The sequence below is a fragment of the Castor canadensis genome, chromosome 11 (assembly GCF_047511655.1).
Source record: "Castor canadensis chromosome 11, mCasCan1.hap1v2, whole genome shotgun sequence".
Taxonomy (NCBI): domain Eukaryota; kingdom Metazoa; phylum Chordata; class Mammalia; order Rodentia; family Castoridae; genus Castor; species Castor canadensis.
The window spans coordinates 427,411-442,931 of NC_133396.1; the positions used below are offsets into that span (position 1 = coordinate 427,411).

The following is a 15,521-nucleotide window of genomic DNA, read 5'->3' on the forward strand; positions in this document are numbered from 1 at the left end:
TGCTAGGTCCCTCTGTATGTGAGCTGCCCACATGGGGCCTCCTTCATCTGCTCCTCTCTCTGGGAGACCAAGTTACTGCCTAACATGGCCCCAGTAGCCAACTCCCCACCAGGATCTTTCAGGCCACACACAGGCCTCACTGCCTCACCTTCTCCTCTCTGAACCCCAACTCACCCCATACCCTTACAAACCACTGGACACCTCTGTCCACACCACAGCCAGGAAGTGCCTGCTAACTTCTCAGCCTCTCCCCTCTTCCCAACTGCTCCTCTCTACCTCAGGACGCAGTGGCCAACCCCAGCCAGAGACCTTCTCCCACAACCACCATGGCCCAGGGGCCAGCCCTACCCCAAGGACCTACTCTAACAAACCCACATGGGTCAATCCTTCCCCTCCAATGTCTACCCCCTAACCTTGTACTGCACACTTATTTCCTCCCACAGACACCCAGCTATCAGGGTATGGACAGTGCCATCCTCCAGCTCACAAACCAGACCCCAGTCCCTCGCCACTCCTCCTCTGGCAGCTCCCAGGCCAGTACCCAGCTCTTTAGCTCAGTGACTGGAGACTGGCCCTGCCAGGAGGAGAACAGGTAAGGTGCTGCCCTCCCAGGGCTGACACTGGGAGAAATGCAACCCACATGTTTGTAGGGGAGACATCAAGAAGGAAATAGCGAGGAAAAGGAGGAACAAGATAAGGTGCTACCTCCCCAGAAGGACACAAGGATAACCTCAAGGAGACCTGCAAGGAGAGAACTGGACACAAAAGGCCACAAGCTGGGTAGAAAGCTCAGCTGTCCCAGGGGCAGAAGGAGCTGAGAGGATCCCAGGAATAAAAAGGAAGCCCAGGCAGGAAGCAGAGGGGACTAGGTGAACCAGGTGGGCCAGGCAGGTCAGGTAGCCAAGGAGAGACAGGCAGCAGGTCTGACTCATATCCTCACTGCACTTCCAGGACACTTGGGTAGGAGGAAAGAGCTGTAGAGGTGCCAGTTTGTCAACTGTAGTGGTTCCTCTCCAATGGGTGAGGCCATCTCCAAAGAAGGGAGGCGAGGAGGACAAAAGGACAGAGAGATCCAATTTGGATACTCCACATGCAACACCCACTGAAGAGCCTTGTATGTCTAGAGCTCAAGGGAGGAATCAGGGATAGATCCTTACCCTGACCCCCAAGACGAACAGACAGGTACTCTACCCAGAAGCAGGGCTGCCAATAACCCCAACCGGTGATTAAAAGCTGTTTTTGCTGAGGAGCACTGTCTCCTTACTTGGGCCCAAGAATTAACTAAAGACAGAAAACAGATGATTGTGACACCTCTTTTCCATAGAAATGGAAGGAATAAATTGACAGTGGGGATAATGTAACCAGGACCACAAAAGAGAAAAACTTTTTGTGTAGCCAGCTTGCATGCTGGCCAGTTTTTAAACTAACATTCTCTGTTCAATTTCTGGAGAATCCAGTAACAAAGATTAACTCCCTTTGCTCTCCAATTAGACCAGGTAGCTCTCTACCCCTTATCTCTTACTGACCACCACAGCAGTAAACCTGCCAGTCACCACATACAGCTTCAGAGAAGTGGCACCAGGCACCTGGAAAATCAAGGCCAGCAGCCATGGTGAACATGCATCTGGGCCACGGAGTCAACCTGAGCCCTTGAACGCTCCTTTAAAAGATGGGCATTTTCTCTCAGAAGTGGGATCACAGAGGTTTGAGAGATTGACTTCCCCTGTCCTCCTCTTTGCCTGAGGAATAATAAACCTTATTTCCTTTTCCTCAAAACCCTGCTCTTGTTATTTGTAAATTGTGAACTGGTATTGAGGCCAGGGAACTGGGTTTCTGGTAACAAGGTGTCACTAGCTACTCTGGCTTCGAACTCCTAGCTCAAGTAATCCTCCTGCCTCAGCCTCCGAGGTGCTGGAACTACAGGCCTATGCCACCACACCCAGCACACTTTGCTTTTAAAAAGAAAAGGTTAAAAAAAGCTACTTTTTCAAACTAATACGGAGTAAAGCTGTAGCTAGGCATAGTGATGCATACCTGTAATCCTAGCACTTGGGCAGCTGAGGCAGGAGGATCACAAATCAAGGCCAGCCTGGACTACCCAGTGACTGACACCTTGTCTCAAAAATTACTTGACTAATTAATTTGTTGAAGCTGTATTTTTCTATAGCAAAGTTTTAATAAGGCCACACTTCTATCTAAATGTATTGTCAACAATTTAACACCATTAAGAGTTACAAGAAGTGGCTGAGGCCCTGAGTTCAAACTCCAGTGCCTCAAAAAAAAATTATTTTCAAAAAATGTAAAAAAAAAAAAAAAAAAAAAAAAGTCACAGGAAGCCCAGGTTTAAAAATTCAGCTAATTAAAGGAAGCAGGTGCAGTTCCAGAGCCGCAGGCTGAGCAGGGCATTCGATGCTGCAGTGGGTGGAGGTGGCAGCCAGGCAATGCCTCCACCAACCAACCACAGGGCCACCCAGCACTGTAGACAAAGCCCCACCTTTCACACCCCCACCAAAAAGCAAAAAGACAACTGAGGATCATGGGAGCCAAGCAGAGGTGGACTCCTTCCAGGGATGGTGTTGGTGCATCTGACACCAGGCTTTCACATGGAAGACCCAGGGAAGACCCAGACTCTCCTCTGTCCCCATATGGAAACCAGCTCCACTGAGAGAAACGTTTGCTCCGCTCAACACCAGATGGCGCTGGAGCCCTCCCAGCTGTCACTTTTCCTGGAGGACCCCAGGGAATGAATAAAGGTTTAGGGTCTTGCCTTCCCACTCTACAGACACTCCAGAGTCAAGCTTAGCATAAATCTACCACATCACTATGCTAGTCCTAAGAATAACAAGCCATTCACAATGAAACTCATTATTTTGTACAATTGATACATACTAACAAAAAAATAGCTAGGAAAAAAAAGAATAAAACAGATACTACTTTTCATTTAACAAAGTTAGCAAACATTTGTAGGATTCCTACCCAGTTGGCCAATTTGTTCAACCTTTGCAGTAATTGCATCTCAAACCCATAACACCCTCTCTCCACATTCATCCTGAGTATTCAGCAGGAATGGTACAAAGTTTCATGTGAACTATAACCTTAGTGACAAATCAGGAGGGCAGCTGTGCTATGCCCTACAGAAATACATTCACATCCTACCACCTCCTCAGGAAAGGATGAAGCTGAGCCAAGTCAGCAAGACACAAGTGGCAGCACCCCCAGGGCATGTTCTAAAATATTGCATTATTTTTCATTACTATTTGAACCGGATGTGTCCCCAAAGCCTCATGTGTTAAAGACCAGATTGCCAGCAGATGTGCTTTTGGGATGTGATTGGACCTGATCTCCTCAGTGGATTCATCCACTGATAGTCATAAAGTGATCGGGAGGTGATCACTTTAACTAGGAGGTAGATCACTGGGGGCACACTCTGGAGGGACGGTACCTCCTGTCTGGCCCCTTCCTGTCTCTCTGCTTCTGGCCACCACGAGACAAGCAACTCTGCTCCGTACACCCTGTCCACCACGATGCTCTGCCTCACCATAGGCCCAGAAATGAAGGAACCAGCACCAGTGACAAAAACCTCTGAAACCCTGAGCCAAAATAAACCTTTCTCCCTTTTTTTAGGTGTTTTGGCACAGTGACAAAAAGTGAACACCACACCTTTATAAAGATAAAGAAACCTCTCATCTTTTCAGTCCTTGCTAAAGCAGGGAGCAGCCTCTACCAGGGAGTTTCTTCCTCACAGATGAGGGTGTCCCAAGGAAGGGCCTCACTGGCTCCCGGGGACATAAGTGCTCCTTCCTCTCCCCTTCTCAGGCCCCCACCTCACACTGGACCGTGCCTTCCAGCATGGCATCCAGGACTCCCAGCTGCTCTACAAAGTGTCTCCTCCACCTTCAGAGTGGACACAGCAAAGTCACACTGTACACCAAGTTAGATGCCAACCATTTCCTAGTGAAAACCACCACAGGGCTTTATTACCAACTTTCACCCAACACAGCAGCAGAAAAATGCCAAAGTATCTAACTAATTTAACTATAAAAGTACTTAAATTCCATGTCACTTAAAACACCAGCACTCTCCAATTTCACAAAGCCAGGAGCACTCAGCCTTCACACACACTTTGTGGTGTCTCTCATGCAGGCTGTGCTGGTCATCTTACCCAGGCCTCAGGGAATATATCTTCCCCTGTCTGTGGTTTCATGTATACAGAAAGAGTGTGTGTGTGTGTGTGTGTGTGTGTGTGTGTGTGTGCACACACGCATTCACACAGTACTGGGGGTCCAGCCCTGGGCCTCACACATGCTAGGGGCAGCTCTACCACTGAGTCACATCCCTAGCCCTGGTGGGGATTTTCATCTATGCCATATACACCTGAGTGTACTCATGATCAGTACGGACCACAGCATGAGCTGCTTCTTAGGTGACTTTCAAGGGCTCATAATTTCCACACCTCCCATGGGAAGGCCTCACCACACAGCAGGGAATCCTGGCTGCACCTGATCTAGGACTACACTCCTGTCCAAGGGCCTGCCAGGTAACCTCACAAGCCCCAAATCTGCACTGAAGGCAATCACTTTAGGTTTGGGTATCTTCTGTGCCCAACCAACACGGTGTGTTCCCCAAAGAAAGCAAGAGGATCTGAGAGACAAAAAGACCCTGAGGGCCTTCATCTGAGGACTAATAAACACACTCAAAAACAACAGTGTGCCACAGACCCTCTCAAGCACCAGTCAGCATCAGTCAACAGCCCAGGCAGCCAGCAGGACTTACTTGGACACAAGGACAGCAGCTGCATCTCGCACCTTGTCGCCAACAACCAAGTAGGACTGCAAGAATTTGACAGGTTTCAATTTAATATTCTGTCTTGTCATCATATTCTAGGTTTCCTACAATGATCATGTATTATTTATGCGATGTTGAAAATTAAATGCAAAATAAATTCTTATTTTCTCTTATCCTAAAGCCTCTTAAATGTCATTACCATGCTTAACAAAGTAGTTGTATTATCTATGAAGAAATGAGATTAGCTAAGATAATTAATCCTGAGCTCTATTTGAATTATCACAATTTCAAAATACACTAAGGTGGGATTTTACCTCACTGAAAAGAATAATGGCAATTAAAGAAATACGCTTACATAATTGAACTCTAATTTAATACAGTATGAGCATGAAAGAAGACACAATTACCAGTAACTGTTGTGTGGCCATATTTACCTCTGCTATTTGCAGAATACGATCCATGATGGGCATTCGTGTTTCCCCGGGTTGAGAGAGCAGGTTCCCGTCAAGACGTGAAAAATCGAAAGGGATCAGGCAGATCACAGAGAGCCACAGTAAAAGCATGTAGCGGGTTTCCCATGTCTAAGGAGTTAAATCACAGTCAGAACGATTTCTATATAAAAAACAGAGCTGCCGAGGTAGTAACACACACCCATAACCCCAACACTCAGAAGAGGATCGGGAGTTCAAGGCCAGCCTGGGCCACATAGCGAAAGCCACATTCCAGAGATGGTCCTGCTGCTCTCCCTGCCAACCCAACACCCACAGGCCCTTAAGTGCCATCGGTCCCATATCGTCCACAGAACTTCTGGGCTGAGTCCTGTGTGTCTCCCTGGGTATAGAGGGGTCTGGGGATAATCTTGGGGACCCAGCACAAGTCACGCTGTGAGTTATAAGAAATAGATTTGTTTTTTTTTTTAATAAAAGGCATACTTTAAAGGAGAACTATTTAAAGCAACATGTGTAAAGACTTTTGGAAATCCAAAAGAAAAAAAGAAAAGTGGGGGGAGTGATACAAAACACATTAAGATAAACCAAAGGAGACAGGAGAATGGAGCTTCCAGCAAGGAGGCTGAGGGCAGCACTCACCTCATGGTCTTTAGGGTTCTGATATGTGAACATATCTAACACAGGCTGTACATCAGCTACTTCATGAGGAAACAACCGAAGAAATATCTTATACCCTCGCACCTTCCAAATAAAAATACATTGAAATATTATATAATTAGAAAATACAGAAAGCAGAAAAATTACTTTTCCTCTCATCAGAAAAACACCCACTATGCCCCACAATGACCAAAGAGAATTCTGCCCCATTACAATGATACTACTTAGTGAGACCAAAGGAACAAGAAAGTTAACTCTGTTTGCTTCCTAATCATCTATTCATTCAGTGTGTTCTATTCCAATTTGGCTAAGAATCTTATTGTGCTCTTCAGTAATACAGATGTGGTACAAAGTAAAAACTTTTGCTTCCATTTTGTTCATAGATTATCCTTTGACATTTATGAAGATTAAGTTCCCATGAACCTCAGAGGTCCCCATTTACACTTTCAAAAAATGCCCAGTGTTCTCTTGCCAGAGAAGGGCCTCTCCTTGTGCACAGCAGGAATGCTCCAAGAACCACAAACTCCATGCAGCAACAGCTCCCCGTCACTCCCTGACTTTAAGTCTGGTGAGCACATGGGCATCAGCAGGGGCCCAAAGACCCAGAACTGTTTCCTCAGAACCTGCAGGGCAGCAGATGCCTGGGAAACTCATCACACACTCAAGTGGGAGAAGACTTCCATTTCCACCAAACTCTTCTCCTTTTCCCTTGTGAGAAACTTTCTGTTCCAGCCAAAGGACTCCCCTCCCCATCACTAAGATCCAAACCCCCAATGTATGGTAAAAAGTCAGAGAATGAAACTACAACTTGTGTCTGAGAACCATATTTCTAGAGAAATAACATTTGAGGTTTTTTTAATTTTGTTTTGTTTTGGGTTTTTTGTTTTTGTTCGTTTACTTTTTTTTTTTTTTTTTGGTGGTACTGGGGTTTGAACTCAGGGCCTCATGGTTTCTAGGCAGGCACTCTACTACTTGAGCTACTCTGCCAGTCCTCAAAAAATAACATTTTAAGGGTAACTTCTGGACCAAGTATGTGAAGAAAGTGTCTTGTCAACTCTACAGTACCATGCAAACATTACCTTGGTGATGATGTACAGAAACTTGAAAGCCAAATGTATAAGAGTGGTTGGAGATGTCTTATCTTGCACCATGTCCAATAACAAGGTCATCATCCATTCTAGGGAAAGACAGATATTGCTATAAAATTAAACATCAATATGATATTGGAACAAAATAAAAAATATTTCATTTAGAACATATGAATGGTTCAATGTTAGTAAGCCCACGTAACCTAGCACCAATGAAGCAAAGGAAAAATAATATATGTTCATCTTAGCTGTCTCTGAAAGGGTATTTGCCTTAGTACAACATTTACCTCCACTTTGAAAAAGTAGGAAATTAACAAAAATTGGTGACTCTGATACCATACTTGACACAAGACACCTCCTACAACTACTATGACTTACCAATAATCTGGTTTAAACCAATGCAGTAAGACAAAAAAAAAAAAGAAAGGAGGAGAGGGGTCACACAGGGCTCAGTGATCCCCTGTCCTCAGGGAGGCCATGTTTAGAACAAAGTGCAGGGAGAGGGATCATGCAGGACTCAGAGACCTCATGTCTCCAGCACCAGTCCAGCTCTATGAAAGGCTCAGAGATCTTCTGTCTCCTGCACCAGCTCAGGGCAGCACATACTACATGTAAAGAAAGGTAAGAATAAGCACAGGCTTCTAGTCAGGAAAGGTGCAAGCCAGAAGATAGGAGAGAACATCCTTTAAAGGACCAAAGGAGAAAACTGTCAACCTATAATTCTATATCCAACATTCTATCTTTCAAAACCAAAGGTGCACAAAACTATCAAAAGCTGAACCTAGCTGGGCACCAGTGGCTCATGCCTGTAATCCTAACTACTTGGGAGGCAGAGATCAGGAGGATGGCAGTTCAAAGCAAGTCCAGGCAAATAGTTCATGAAATCGTCTCTCGAAAATACCCAATACATAAAAGGGATGGCAGAGTGGGTCAAGTGGTAAAGTGCCTGTCTAGCAAACACAAGGCCCTGAGTTCAAGTCCCAGTACCACAAAAAAAAAGTGTGAGACTAAATTGGACATGATGGCTCCCACCTGTAATCCTAGCTACCCAGGAGATGGAGATTGGGAGGAATGAGGCTCAAGTCCAGTCCAGGTGAAAAGTTTGAAAGACCCCATCTCAACAAAACAAAAACAAGGTGGATATGGTGACATGCACCTATCACTCCACCTACACAGGAAGCATAAGTAGGAGGATCATGGTCCAGGCGAGCCTGGGCATAAATGTGAGACCCTATTTGAAAAATACCTAGAGAAAAAGGATTGGAGGTGTGGCTCAAGCGGTAGAGCACCTGCCTAGCAAGCTTATGGCCCTGAATTCAAACCCCAGTACTAACAAAAAAAAGAAATCTAAGACTTCATTGTCAATAAGTCTACACCAGAAGAAATAAAGAAATATTAAATTCTTCAAACTGAAAGCAAATGGCACTGAGTTCAAAGAAATATTAAATTCTTCAAACTGAAAGCAAATGGCACTGAGAAGGGAGCAGAAAGCGAATAGCAAAGGGAAAGCTGTGATGTACAGAAAACAGACTGGGAATGGTAACTACATGGGTAATTACAGACTTTGTCTCACTTTTAATTTCTTTGAAAAATGACTGTTTACAAACACATAAGTAAAATGTGTGACAAAGGACAAGAGGAAGAAATGGAAGAATTCAGTTGAAAGGTTCTCACATTACACATGAAAAGATACACTATTATCTCAGGATACCTTGTAATAAGTTGAGGGTGCATATTATAAATCCTAGAGTAATCACTTAAAATAAATCGCTAATGAGCTCACAGAGGAGATAAAATACCAAAAAGTGTCCAACTAATACAAAAGACAATGGTAGAGTAAAAAAGAAACAAAACCAAAAAAAGAGATGGTAAAAGTAGAAAACAAGACCCAAGAGAGTAGATTAAACCCACTCATGTTGATAACCATGTTAAATGAAAATGGCCTAAAGATTCCAATTAAAAAGCAAGGACTGTCAGGCTAGAGTCACAGGAAAACCTAACCACCAAACATGAAAATAAAGACAAGGAAGGAAAATATACACCAAGTAATTCACCAGCATGAGAGAGCTGAAGAGACCTTGTGAATATTCTGCAGACAGACTGGCAGAAAAACAAGTGACATTTCACACTGACAAAAGGACTGATTTATCATGAGGACTCTACAATCCTGTACATGCAAACAACAAATTACAGAGCTTCACAATAAAGCAAAAACTGAGAGCACTGAGAAGAGAAACCAGAGGTTTTGATTTTCCCAGAGTTAGGAGCAAGCTAACAGATCAGTGAGGACATAAACAGCACTACCAACCACCTTACACAAGCATCCAGAGGACAGAGTTCAATCCCCAGTATCCCAAAAACAGAAAACCACTCAAGAAAACAAGATGGTCAGATAGAAGACAAAATATATCACAAAGCAACCAACAAGAACAAAACAAAAGCACACATGGAGACTAATGGAACAGAAGAGAAGATCTAAAAACCAAGGCTATATATGTGAGTACCAAATACAGACTTGAGATGGGAATGATGGGAGGGGCTGCTGGATTATTCCATGAATGAGCCTTATGTAACCAATTTGGAAAAAAATTAAATTCTAAGCACAGTACCAAAGGCAAACATGAAGGAAGACCCTGGGCTGGAGACGTGGCTCAAGTGGTAGAGCACCTGTCTAACAAAGGCAGAGAGATAGTTTGACAACCATCAGTAGATAATACACATAACACTGAAGGGCAAAATCAGACACACACAACCTAGGACATAAAGAAAGGACCAGCATCCACCATCATTATTCCCTTTTTATTTCCCAGAAGATGAGATTGACCAAAAAAAAAAAAAAAAGTTCAGCACTGTGGACAGCGCCCAGTGACCATCCCATTCTGTGCTCCAGCACAGAGAGGTTCCAGCAACCCAGGGAGCACTGCAGGTCCAAAGCTGTCACCTAAAGCGGTGACACAGCACCTTTCACTTCATGAGGAGCAACCACATCTGCTCCATGAGGACTGCCAGGAACCCAAGACTCACTCCGAGATGAGGCCTGGGCACCCCCTGCCCTCCACCCTCTGCTTAGGACAGCCCCTCAACCAGACATCAGTCACTTCCCTGCAGCTGGCCCCTCCAAGGACCCCATCTTCCACGTGGCAAAACATGAATGGCTCTGCAGGGGAGTTTAAATCCCAGGAATACATTCACCAGCTGTGGGACCTGGGCTGTAATCCTAGCACTCAAGAGGTTGAGGCAGAAGGATCCCAAGTTTGAGGCCAGTCTGGGCTACATAGAGAGACCATATCTCAAAATAAATAAATAAATAAATTTAATAAATGAATAAACGTAAAACGTAGTTCACCTTTACTAGGAAACAACAAAGTAAAATGAGAAAAAAAAATGTCATGCTTTTCTTTCTCTTCCACAGACAAACTTGTGTTTATATAGGTAAAGATTTCAAAAGTCCAAATCCAAGAAGACAAAACTGAGCACAGGTGTCCACACACAGCTGCCTTGACTGCCCAAGAACCCAGGACCAGCACAGGATGGGAAGAGACAGGTTTGATGGACTTCCAAAAGGCAGACAGGTCAGCAGCTCCAGAGGAGAAGAGGAGAAGCCAAGGGGGACTCCAAGCTCAGCCCATGGCGGGGAGGAGCACTGAGCTCACCTCAGGACAAAACCGAACAAATGCTCAGGACACGTGAGAACTTCCAGGAGGAAGAGAAGAGTGCCCAGACGCAGGGTGCTCACATCTTGTATGGGGAATGTCCTCAGGTGAAAGAACTCTGCAGCAACTCACTCCATTTCAGAGCGCATCTGCCCATCAACCTGCCACACTGCCCCACACAGAGCTAGCCCACCAGAACCTGTTCAAGGACAGATGGGCTGGAAACTCCAATTCACAAAAGGTAAGCAGGGGAGCTTCTGATTACTTACTGTCTTAAACATGGAGAGAACCAGAAACGTGAAAAGCCAAAGTTCACAGTTAAGCTGATCCCAAAGGAAAGGACTCAGGGAGTAGAAGAAGGTAGAAGTCCTGTGCTTTGGAGAGACTCCAAAAGCAATCACAACACCTAAGCAAGGACAAACAACCAGAGAGCAGGCCACTCATGGCAGTATATGAGATTGCCTCAGTTCCCCGCCAGCACAGAAAAACAGCCATCAAGAATAAAATGTAAATGGAAAAATGAGACCTGCTGAAACTGTTCCAGGAAAAGAGGGGATGAGGGGATAAAGAAGAATGATGGAGGAAGTGAATTCAACTATGGTATATTGTGAGAACTTTGGTAAATGTCATGATGTACCCCCAGTACAATAATAAAAATAAATAAATAAAAATGCAAATACAAAATGAAACAATAGCCAAGAGGCATCAGCAGTGCCGTGGAAGTGGAGAAGCAGGGAGACTGAGGAAGCTGATTGGCAGCCCAGAAGCACAGTCTGAGGTCAAGAGAGCACCAGACCAGGGACTGACTGTCAAAGGCAGCACACAGAAAGGTGCATGCTCAGCCCTTCCCACCCTGGTCAAAGACCAGACACCTATTCTGCAGCAGTGCACACCATAGCCACTAGCCACATTTTTAAATTTAAACCAAATGTAAAATTCAGTTCCTTGGTGCCACCAGCTGTATCACAAATGCTCGACAGCACAGATCCAGAACAGACGGGACAGAGTTCTCTGGACAGCTAAACCTGAAACACTTAGTGCTGGAAGCTAATGCAATCACATGGTACCCACTGAAGAGGAACAGAAGCCTCATGCACCCCTAGGCAGGAAAACCAATTAAGAACTAGACTCTGAGATACCAAGCCAAGGACCAGAGCTCTTAGAAGGTAAAGAGTTGTCAAACTCAAGAATATCCTCTATGTGCAAAAAAAGCAGTGCAACAAGAAAAAGCTAAGGACAACTTGGGATGACTACCAGACATGCTCCATCCACCTCACAAGCACAACAGAAAAAGAAGGCAGAGTCCACCTGCCAAAGATGAAGTCTTCGGCCCAGAACTGACCAGCTAATGTCCAGCATGAGAAAAAAGGCCTAGAGCAAGTCACATCCTCATGAAACTTCAGGTTCTAGAAACAGTCATTGGATTTGTCAGTACAGATGGAGAAGAAGAGCTATCAACCAAGACTGAAAATGAGTTTACTTTGCCTGAAACAGTGAGCTCAGAAGGCTCATGTACACATCCTGTCGCTAGAAGCAAAGAGATATTCAGCAGCAGCCAGGCATGGTAGGGCAGACCTGTAATGCCCTCTACTCAGGAGGCAGACGTGGAAGGAGCAAGGTCTAAGGCCAGCCCTGACCATAAGCCTAAGACCCTTGACAAGCAAACCAAAGCAAAAGGACTACAGGTGCAGTTCAAGTGGAAGAGAGCCTGCCTAGCAAGAAGGCCCTGAGTTCAATCCCCAGGACCACCAAAAATGCCAGGAGGGACCCTCAGACCACACACATGTACATGCTGAAGGAGACTTCAGGATTTACGCAGGTCTGCACACATGCAAGGCATGCCTGCTGCCCCTCCCCCTGCCTTACAAGTGGGGACACAGTTCTGCAAAGCCTATGAAGCATGCAGGATTACCCCCCAACTTACAGGAGAGGGCAGGCAGGCCTGTATACCTCATGAGTCATGCAGTGCTGCCAACCATCTTACAAATGGGGACACCAGGCACAGAGTAGCTGGGCACCTGAGCGGTTGGAGCTGGGATGTGACTCCATGTACCTGTCCTCATAGCCCAGTGACCATTACTACCTACCCCCACCCCAAGTGCACTGTCAAGAGCATGTGTTACTTTGTAGAAACAAAAGAAAAAATCCAAATGCCTATAACCCAGAACTTGGGAGGCTGAGGAAGGAGGATGGTGAGCTTGAGGCCAGCCTGAGCTACATAGCGAGACCTTGTCTCAAAAAACTTTTAATCAGTATGAAACTGGTTCAAATATAAAGAATGGAAAACAAACAAAAACGTCACTCCCCTTATACTAAAGTAGTGAAACCAAGCCTCGGTGTCTCCACCTGTTAAATGGAGAGGAGCTACCTTCCTGAACTGCTGCATGGGTGAAATGGGGGACCCTCATGAAACACGTGACCCAGTGGCTCAAAAACATTGCACACAGCCTCAAGTGATATCTGAACTCAAGTTACTATCACAGGTCTGTAAAACCTGCAATAAATAAACCAGCAAATAAGACAAATCATGGAGGACACTTCATCTTGACACATTCTGCTAGCTACGCACACAGGTGCCAGCACCATGCCAAGGCCTTCCTGGTCATCTGTACTTGAACTATCAATGTCATCAGCTTTATTGCTGAATATTAACATGGTGGCACAGAATGAGTACATTAGGGAAGGGGGTTAATTTGATAAGCGCAAACCTAAAGTACCAAGGTGAAACCCCCTTGGACTATCAATATACATTAAAAAAATAAATAAGTAAAGAGGAGGAGGGAAAAAGGGGTCTTTTCCAGGAGTGGGCACCAGTGGGAAGTAGGTGACCATAAGCAAAGGGTGAATAAGAGTGAATATGGTGGATGTATTTTGTATTCATACATGAAAATAGAAGAATGAAACCTGTTGAACTTGTTCTAAGAAGAAGGGAAGAAGAGGGAGAACAATGAAGGGGGTAAGTATAAGATATTATAAGCATACATGTAAATACCACAATGTATCCCCTGTGCAAATACTATATGCTAATAACTTTTTTTTTTAAGTCATCAGCTTCTATGCTTACCAAGGTGTGGGTCCAAGAGGTGAGGCTGTTCCTGGTATTTGTTCATAATTACTAAAAGGAAACAAAATGAAAATTAACTATTACTAAACCAGGCATGTATGTAAGCATCAGACAACCTGTTGTCCACAGGTAACTTCCACGGGGTAGTTCCCCAACTTCCCAGCCCTTGCAGCTCCCAGGGACACACCTGACCTCTCAATGACAAGTGCCACAGGGGCCTCCTGGAGAGAGTGTCTCCACCACCCTCCTGAGGGCCACTGTGGCAGGGTGTCCTGCTCCTGACTTGCTCTTAGGTCCTCTTTTCCCACCTCCTCTGAACCCTTTCTCCCTAACTGGGTCTCCTCCCCACTCCTTCCTTCACTTACTCTCCACCGCCCCACCCACTTCAATAAATTTTCAAATCCATAACTGGGTGACCTCCTTAACCTGCCCTCATCCGCATTCTACCCCTACCAGCAGGTGAAACTTTCCAATCCGGCCTGTTTTTGCCTGTGCAGCTCTCACCTACCACACACCCCCACAAGTGATCACACTGCCTGCCTCCTAGGAATGGGAGAACAGGCATTTACTGATCCCTGGGTATTCACCTCAACCTCAACACACGGGGTGTACTGTTATCAAGAATCCAAGTTTAAATGGAAGAAACTGAGACTCAGAGCTATTAAGTAACTAGTCCAAGTGACAAAGCCAGGGTTCAAACCCTTGCCTCTCCCGCCGGCCACCGGTAATTGAACCATTGAAGTCATCAGTTCCCAATGCGTGCCATCATTCCAAACCAAGCAAGGCAAGATTACATTATGCAGATTTCTTTAGCTAAAAGGACCCACACAAAACATGGTCTCATTTAATGCACCCTCTAAGGACTCGCTTGGAAATCATCCACCGCAGACTGTCTAAACGTGGAGGATTTACGACTGACCAAGGGACCCACTGGCACCGTCCACTCTCCGCCCTGCCTGCAGCCGTGGTCCTTGCTGCACACGGCGCAGCCCTCCCGGCCACGGCCTGGTCGTGTGCCCACTGCCGGCAGGCTCGCGGCGGCAGGGTTCCCTGCTGTCATTTCCTCCCGGTCCGCACGGCGGTCCCAAAGGGCCTTGCTTTGTTCTGGTCCCGGGACAGGGCGGGGCGGGGGGAGTTCACGCTGCCCTCCGGCAGCGACAGCTGGGGGCAGCTCGATCCCGCCCTCCCGGTCAGGGTCACCGCGGCCGCCCCCGGACCCGCCCGCACCGCGGAACCGCTGCTCCGCCACCTCCCGCGCTACGAGCTCGCCGTGCACCGCCCGCAGTCGGCCGAGCAGCTCGCGGATCTCCGCGCCCTCGCCGAACGCCTCCAGGGCGGCGCCGCAGGCCGGCGCGTCCTCCTCAGGCTCCTCGTTGGCGGACACGTCGCTCAGAGCCATCGCGGCAGGCGAGTCTGTCAGGGACATCCCGGACCCGGCGGAGGACAGCACAGCGCTACAAGATGCTACCCGCCAGCTGCCGGCCCCACCCTGCGACCTCCGACCCGGCTACGGAGCGCGGCGGCCGCCAAAAGAGCGCGCGAGAGGGCGGCGCAGCGTGAGGAGGGCGCATGTGCAAATGGACCTCCCGCGAGGGAGGGCGGAGCCTCCGCCCTTCGCTGACCAACCCGGATCAGAGGAGCCCGGGCGGAACCTAAGCGCATGAGAGGGGGCTGCACCTGTGGGCGGGGCCTGCTCGGGGGCGGGTCTGGCCTGTGGGCGGGGCTGGGGGCGGGGCCTGATCCGAGGCGGGATCTGAGTTTGTGGCTGGAGCAGGAGACCGGTCTGCGTGTGTGGGGCAATGGCCTGAGTGCCTGGGAGGGAATT

At 46.8% G+C, this 15,521-nt stretch overlaps 1 protein-coding gene across 1 annotated transcript in view; it reads right to left on the reverse strand.

Moving 5' to 3' along the window:
• Tbcd (tubulin folding cofactor D) overlaps positions 1-15,226 on the reverse strand; it is a 147,113-nt gene extending 131,887 nt beyond the window's left edge. Inside the window, exons 1-6 of the mRNA XM_074044806.1 lie at positions 14,924-15,226; positions 13,697-13,747; positions 6,971-7,068; positions 5,874-5,975; positions 5,220-5,366; positions 4,774-4,829 (exon numbers count right to left, since the gene is read on the reverse strand). Coding sequence (XP_073900907.1) covers positions 4,774-4,829; positions 5,220-5,366; positions 5,874-5,975; positions 6,971-7,068; positions 13,697-13,747; positions 14,924-15,122 — 653 coding nt within the window. The 5' untranslated portion in view covers positions 15,123-15,226. The remainder of the gene's footprint in view (positions 1-4,773; positions 4,830-5,219; positions 5,367-5,873; positions 5,976-6,970; positions 7,069-13,696; positions 13,748-14,923) is intronic.
• Between the last annotated feature and the right edge of the window lie 295 nt (positions 15,227-15,521).